Source organism: Pyxicephalus adspersus, chromosome 2 (genome assembly GCF_032062135.1).
Source record: "Pyxicephalus adspersus chromosome 2, UCB_Pads_2.0, whole genome shotgun sequence".
Taxonomy (NCBI): Eukaryota; Metazoa; Chordata; class Amphibia; order Anura; family Pyxicephalidae; genus Pyxicephalus; species Pyxicephalus adspersus.
In genome coordinates this window covers 125,601,995-125,610,296 of record NC_092859.1, presented here as the reverse complement: position 1 = coordinate 125,610,296, position 8,302 = coordinate 125,601,995, and the positions used below count along the sequence as shown (strand labels likewise).

General features: G+C 39.7%; 1 protein-coding gene across 5 annotated transcripts in view; it reads left to right on the top strand.

The window, feature by feature from the left end:
* The first annotated feature begins 7,415 nt into the window (after nucleotides 1-7,415).
* Nucleotides 7,416-8,302, top strand: part of MINDY2 (MINDY lysine 48 deubiquitinase 2) — a 45,377-nt gene continuing 44,490 nt past the window's right edge. The window contains exon 1 of one of the 5 annotated variants that reach the window (XR_011919533.1): nucleotides 7,416-8,127. Coding sequence is in view for 4 of the 5 variants with exons in the window: in XM_072402318.1 (XP_072258419.1) it covers nucleotides 7,570-8,127 (558 nt within the window). In the remaining variant the exon portion in view is untranslated. The remainder of the gene's footprint in view (nucleotides 8,128-8,302) is intronic. The other 4 variants (XM_072402318.1, XM_072402315.1, XM_072402316.1 and 1 more) reach the window with 4 other exon arrangements.

The window sequence follows — 8,302 nt, the reverse complement described above, 5'->3', positions numbered from 1 at the left end:
CATTTACTACTGAGCTTTAAATACTATAGCTTAAATAATCTGCCTGTTTAATAGTTTATTACAAGCCTGATAACAGCAAACATTTGCTCCCTCTCTGTTAGTAAACCCTTACAGATTTTCTGTTTCAATAAGAATGTTCAAGTTTTAAAATTCAGATATATAATGATTTTAGGAACAATTAAAGAAGAATATAAACAACATGCATCTTACTTATTTCTTTTTCTTAAAATAAGTTTACATGATGTTTATAAACATGTAAGCAGGGCAATCTTTAGGGAGCAATTATCTTGAGCTTGCTGGATCATTCTGTGGCAAAGTAAATATTGTGAAGTATATATCCAAACCCAAGAACAAAGATGTAATATAATGCTGCTTACCAATCTTCTGATGTGGTGGCTGCATACATATTCTTTTTCTAGGCTGTTTTCCTCTATTTTCAATTGGAGATTCTGGCAGAAACAAACCTCTTGTGCTAGAATACAACACTTACTGTAGTATGGAGGGGCAGTAACCCTAGGCCAGGACATTCCCTTACTTCATAATGTATAGGTAAGTGTTTTGAAGTCCACATAGATCAAAAATCACGATTAGCTTACAAGAGTTCTGGAAGGATTAAAATATTTTTATATAGTACTTAATAAACAGGTAAACCATAGTGGCTTTCAATTGCATGTTTAACAGACCAATACAAAAAGTTTATTGTTAGGGTTTACATGAACTATAATTCCATTTAATGCCATGTGAAATAAGGAAATGAGATAGAAAACTGCTCCTCTAGACCCTTAGTTCTTACTGATATAGTCACATACCCAACAACCAAAACTCCCAGGAGCCCCTTTCCTATACACAGTGCACAAGCAGACTCTAGGGAAACAAGGTAGAAGCATTGCTTTGTTGGAAACAAAATCAATGTATGAATGTGAAGTGGGGTAAAGTGGGGTGAGGACTAGGTTCTGTAGTCCAGTAGGCAGCATTGACAGCCCTTTTTGGGATTTTTTTTCAGCAAAGTCCCTAAAGGAACTGGCGAATCTACAAAGATTTTCTTTGTTTGCAGCATTTATAAAGAGATAATCCATTGGGATGCATATATTGGAGATATGTACTAAAAATGTTTGTGACTTGCTCTGACATTCACTTTACCAAAGAAAGAAAGGAGAAAAAACAAAATGAAACAAATAGACATTATCAAAAGGGTTGCAAAATGGTATTGGTATGGGGTTACAGTTTGGAAGGGAAGAGAGTTCTGGTTATCTGGGTATTTTAATTCTTTACATGCTATACGGTGTAATTAGGAATTTTAATATATATATTATATATTATTTAAATATTAATATTTTTGTGTTCAACCTAGGTATTGGTTGGAAAAGAGCTCTTAGGAGTAAAACATTTAAATTATTTATTTTTATACATTTTTTAAAGTAAATACATCCAGATTTAATCCACACATCCATATTACACATCCTGTCAGAAATTTGGGAAACATGAAATGTGCAGCAAATTAAAATAAAGTACATTGCCGTTGAATTATATTAGTTAAATATGATAATTTGCAGGGCTTATTGGGGAACCAAAGCACAGACGCAAGGTACAGACAGCTGTGTTAAACTTTTTAAAATTTGGAAATAAAAAGCAAGAATGGGACAAAATGGACACACAGTGTAGAAGTGGTTGTGTTGAAGTGTTAAGAGAGTCAACCCAAGAAGGGCATGGTAGTGCAAAATTTACCCAGTGGGAGGAGTTTTTTTGTGGGAAGAACAAGTTTGCTCTGGATATGGCAGCAGCTGAAAGCTACTAAATCTAAAACAAACAACATAAAAAAACAACCAAACCCCAAATTTAAACTAAGTATATTCTCTGCAAATCTATGGTAGCTGTAAATTTAATTCTGTTCACCTTTTTGTAAACTCTATTATACATTTTTGCATATTAGTTGTCCAAAACAAAGCATTCTATCTGTACGAATACCAGCCTGTTTTTTTCACAAATTGTGACTGTTAACTAAGTGAAATCAAATTAACTAGTTCCATTTATACACAGGCATTTTTGTCTTATTGTTGCCTGAAAATGTGCCTGTTTCTGAGCACAATTTCATTAAAAGAAAGAGTGGTGCTCTTATAAAGAGAAAGAATAAGAATTAGAAGAATAGTCAAGGAGCTCATCCTCCTGACTATAACTGATCCTGCCATGCAGACATATCAGTACCCTGTAAAACATCATCCCTTAGGCTATGAAGGACACGTACTTCCTTAGCCTGTAACCAGTGCTACCGGTATCTGCTGCTGCATTTATCTGGCTACACAGTGCAGGTTTTAGAGAAGTGGGTTTATTATGGGCTACAATGTATATAGATGGTTGAATTTCACTCCATAAGTTTTTTATAGGTGCTATTTTCCGCCAACTTGTACAGCATTGAATGTATCACCAGTAGCTTTGTCAACAGAGTGTTCAGTTGGCATGCCAGGGGAAGGCTGGGAGTGTGCTTCTGTTTCCTGACAAAGCATTTTCCATTGGATAACTGATGACTAAAAGATAAAGGAAGTGAAGGTAGAAGGCTCTGTGAAGATGGATCTCCCTGTACACCTAAAATACAAAATTCCTTCTTTGATAATGGTTAACCCTCAAGGACAGCAACAGCAGGTAAAGGGGAGATGTTGATTAACCTCCCTGGCGGTAATCCCAGGTGTGACTCGGGGTTAAATTTCATTACAAAAAGCGGTAACCCTGAGCCACACTCGGGTGGAATTAGGGGTTACCTGGTCCCCACAAGCCCCTGGCGTCCTCCAGCGATGCCCAGCAACTGTGCCCCCTTGGCGATGCCCTGCATCACACATTGAGGATGCGAGGCCAGGGGATGTGAATGCCAGGCAGGCAAGCGACATATGTGCATGCGGACGCCGTACGCTGGGGGGCGGGACTGGTGGTAAATTTAAAATAGGAAGTATTTTTAAGTGTCAAATGTACCCCTTTGACATTTAAAAATACTAAAATAATTATCCTGCCAGGGAGGTTAATGTGTGTCTATTTGCCCACATCTTACCCTGTGTTTACATATGTTACTCACAGCAAAGGATACATCATAAGGAGAAGTCATAAATATTGCCCATATAGGGGACACCTGATTAACTAAACCCTGCAACTTGAATCTTTCAGTGCTGTGTGGGAATCAGAAGAGACTGCAGCATTAAAGGGCAGAAACACAAAATTTTATGAGAAGCCCTGCCTTCCAAATGTGTTTTTAGAGGCATGTTGCTGCAAAGTATCTTTCTCTTTTTTTCACCACTGTCCATCTCATAATTCTCACTTGTTTCCATGCCTTGTCCAGAACAACATCATCATTGTTGGCTGGTAGGGCCTGATTTATTAAAGCTGTCCAAGACTGGAGAAGATAGACATGGAGAGCCTGGGTGATTCAACTAAGCTGTAATGGAATCGGTCCAGGACTGAAAACATTTGCCAAATAATAGCAAAAAATTTGTAAAAAATTCATTCCAGGTAAGCTGGTTCATCCAGGTTCCCCTAGGGAAAAAATGTAACAATGGGAAAAGTGTTTTATATGTGTATAACTGGAAATAATTGCTGTGATTTCACTTGCTTAACACTATCTGCCCCTTTTTTGTAACCTTTGTGTTCCTAGAATGACTCCAAGCCTTGACCTTGACTAGAATTAGCCAGGCACCATCTTTTATGGAGGTGGCTGTGATATCAGCCCTATGTAGAAGCTGTCATCAGTTGGTCCGATTCTGAGTTCTGATTCCAGCTCAGAATAGCTCATATTTGACCACCAAAAATTCCCAGTCATTTTCCAGACTTTCTTGTATTTCCAGTGGTCATGGAATTGTTCAGATTTTTTTCTATAGTGTGTATCTATAGAATGGTGTAGGGTAGACACCTTCTTTTACGTGCCTGTAATGACATTTTGAAGTTTTTACATTTATATTTTCTTTGATTTGAATTTATAAATTGGAGGTGGAGTGTACCCATGAGTAAGCATAATTTCAAGCTTTTGTTCTATGATGAAATGTGTGATAAAGAGAACTGAAATGGTTTTAGAATTAAAACAAATTGTTATTAATGAAACCTTGCACATAAAATTTTGGAAATCATTTTAAATGGTTAGTAGATTTTTAACTGCAAGGAGACAACTAGCATGGGGCTTAGAGATTTCCTTGAATTTCACATTTTCAAAAAGTTCAAATAAATCACTTTCTAATGTTTGCACTGCAGGGCACAATTGGGGAAAAAAATATTTGGACATATTGTGAATTGAATTTATTTGGTTGAATGGATACTTTTAAAAAAAGGTCAGACAGCTTTTACACAAGGCATTGTTTGCCAGTGCCTGGCCACAACTGTTTTAAAATGTATGTCTTAGCACCAATTTGCTCCACCATTCCAGCACTTGTGTGGGATTGTTCACTCCCTGTATAGTCTCTGGGAGAGCTTAGTTGCCCATCAAATGTTACAGTTGATTACTCAGGGGAATCTTCTTCTCTTGCCCCTTCCTTATGACCTTTCCTTGACCTGCTCTGAAAATCCTGATTGGCTAAGCAAAATTATACCTCGCCCTGCACCTGCCCACCATGGATTTTTCGTGACTAACCTTGGAGTCTGTTGGATGCATCTTGTTAATATCCTGCAGCCAAACATCTTCTGCCTGGCCTTTCTAGTTTGTTGCCGTCTCTGACCTCCACTTGACCCGATCAGTCTCTCACACCTGGCTGACCGTCACGTCTGTCTGACCCTGGCTATGTCTCCTGACCTCTCCCTAACCTTTGGTCCCCTGGATATTGTGTACGGCTGATTGTTACTTGTTTTTGACCCCAGCTTTGATGCCTGATCATAACTAGGATAGTGCACCCTGACAGACCACCTGCTCTTTTCTGTGCTCTGAATTCCATTGCCTTGCCCAGGATTCTCTTCTCCTGGTCCCCGGATTTCATCCTTTGTACATTCACATCAGACAGCCGAGTAATGGAGCAGTGCAACATGATTGGAGGTTTGGTGTCTAACCTACACTGACTAAAGACCAAGGTGTAACAGTATTTGTATACAAATTTATTCTATATATATAAATATATTCTATAATATATAATCAGAAAGTTACTAAAGTTCATTTCGTTCTCTTGATTCTAAAGAGTGGCATTTTACAATACATCCCACTGAAATATTTAGCATCATGTAACTGTATACATACACAATTTGAAGGGTTTTAAAAGGTCACCAAAAAGTGTGTATTATTTCTTCTTTTGCTTGCCTTTTTGTGTGTATTGTGTGGTTTTATTTTTAAGTATTTTATACAATAGGAAAAAAATGCAGTACAAATAAAAATTTTGAAAAAAGTAAGTAGCACAACTATGTGCCTTGCATTAAAACTTAAAAATTTGACCCCTTTTGTTGCTATCGTCCAGGAAATCTCAATCAGGAGCAAATTATATATTTTTATTATATTGTTTAGATAAGATAAGAATAGAAAAGCAATGCAATACAATTGAAGTTGGAAAAATGTACAGTAACAGTACACAATCATAGAGCTCCAATTATAAAACAGAGAATCTGACATTCCCTCAAAGATTCCCTAGTGGGAATCATTTACTGTCACTGAAACACATGGACCAGGAAGATCTCAACCAGGGAATCATTTATTTTAGATTCCCTGCTTTAAAAATAGAGCTCATAATGTTTTCTTTTGCTATATTATTATTTTTGTGTATTTTACTGTTTAAAAAAATACAACAAATAACAAACTTTTTTTGTTTAAACAAACATATAAAAATAACAAAAAAGCAAAGAATAAAGTTCAAAAAAAGTGATTTTTGGGAATTTTCTGTATATTTTTAACACATCGTGCATGATAAAGATCAGTGATCATTAGGAAGAATTTTGTTAAAAAGATATAAAAATAACCTAAAATACAATTTCAATCGACCAATAATATTGAGTGTTAAAAAAATATACCATATTTAAGTTTATAATAAATCTTTAACTTTGTTTCTATGTTTAATTTTCGTTAAAAGAGGAAAAATCTAACTTGCCTTTACTTTCAGAGAGCCCTCAACGGTTGGCCTCAATTGAGTTCCCCACCTTCCTGGATTCTTTCTTCGTCCCAGGGAGCCTACGTCACCCGTCCTCACACTGCACAGGCACAAGATCAGGTGACTTTTCCTGCTATAAATGTAAAAAAAAGAGTGCTGGTCTCACTGTACTTGATTGGAACTTTTATTTTTCAGTGCATGAAAAAGCCCCTTCTGAGCATGCCCAAGCAGCCCGAAGCCTCCTTGTATGTGGGACTCGGTATCCCAGGAGGCTCTGCACTCCCATTTAGTCTTTTCCACCACAGCTGGCGGGGGGTCAAGGAAAACATTTGCCAATAATAGTAAATTAAGTTTAGGAAATATATTCCAGGTTTGATGGATCACCCAGGTTCTCCTATGATAGTGTATATTCTTCAGTATTGGAGAAGGTTAATAAATGAGACTCTTTCAGTTAAAAGTTGTCCCTCTTTTCCAAGCATTGGGAGATATAATAAAAACAATATACATCAGAAGACACATATTTAGACACCATTTAGCAAGACGTTTGTAGGCATAGAACACACACTGCCGACATATTTCCTTTATGTAGGCTAAGAAGAATAAATAAAAATATACAACTTTCTTCTGATTTTATAGATACAGGATGAAAGGTTTAAAGCATCTTGGGCATGTGCAGAAGAAGCCTTTTCCCTCAAACAGAAAAATTTGCTGATCTCACACATGTGCAGTGAGATCGGCAAAAAATGTTTTCATCCTACATCACCTGATCTCGCACGTGGCTCCGGTAACATAGAATGAAAAACCCAGGAAGAAGAAGACAAAGATGGCAGCGCCCGATGCTCCGTGACGAATGTCGGGGCGATGCGGGACCCGATGCAGGACCCCTTCGGAGCAATCGGACTGCACTGTGGGATTGAAGGTAGCTGTGGTTATTTTTGCTGTTTTCAGTTTAGTTCCTCTTTAATGTTGAATTTTTACAAAGATTGTAAACAAGGGCAAATGAGGAGGAAAAGGTGGTGATTGATTTGGTTGGAATATTTTGCAGCAATTCTTATGATTTAATAGTAATGTAAGTTCAGCCATTACATATTGAGGAGTTTGGTGCACATGTCTACAGGAAACACAATGTCTTTGTTGGATCAGCCAGGTTCTCCCGTGATAGTCCTATGCAATCTTGTGGAGCTTTAATAAATCTGGCCCAATGGAAGAAGATACCGGGTCACCCAGTATGGGGCGGGCAGGCTGCTGACACCATATGTTATGTATAATAGATGTATATTGGCTTTGTATGCCTATGGGTGGATGAAAGGTGCAGCCAAGCATTGTTTTGACATAAAAAATTAACACATTAATAATGCTGACTATTTTTAACCAGCTTTATTGACAAGTAACAGCAAACAACTAAAGCAACCTCAGCACCAGCTAGGAGCACGGGACATCTGCGGCGTGACGTCACCAGGGGCGGGGCTGTCATGGCGGCTGTGACAGCTGCTGAGGAGCGCTTGCGGTTCGGTTGAGCACCAAGCCATTGCCAGTCATGGAGGGTCCGGTGGCGACGGGTGTGGGGAGCGGAGCGACGAAGGCTTTAGAGCCCGCTGAGCCGAATCCAGTGCAGCCAGCTGCTGTCTCGGGGTGTGGGCAGCAGTCGGATGACAGCGCCCGGGTACCACAGGGCGAGCGGGCGGCCCTGGTTACAGACAAGACGCAGCAGGCCGCGGGGAAGGCGAGCAGCGGCCAGGACTTGGAGCCCGCCGGGGAGAAGACGTCCGCCGCCTCCCTGACTCCTGAAGAACCGAGCAGCAGCGGCCACAGCATCCCCGGCGCCTCCCACAGCCTGGACTCCCTGGAATCCTTCTCCAACCTGCTCTCCTGCCCCAGCTCCGAGCTTAACAGTGACGGCCCGGAGGACAGGCTGCCCGGTGCGGAGGAAGACGAGGACGCCAGTGAGGCTGCCAGGGAGCGGTACCCGGGACAGTCCGTCTATCACATCAAATGGATCCGATGGAAGGAGCAGAGCACCCCCATCGTCACCCAGAACGAGAACGGGCCGTGCCCACTGCTGGCCATCATGAATGTCCTGCTGCTGGCATGGAAGGTACCCGGCCCGCATCACATTCTATACACATATCTCTATATATACACACAATGATACAATATATACACACAGGACAGTGCCACCATATATACTGATACATTCTATACACACACCTCTATCTATATATAGGGATCAATACACAATGATACAATATATACACACAGGATGGTGCCAC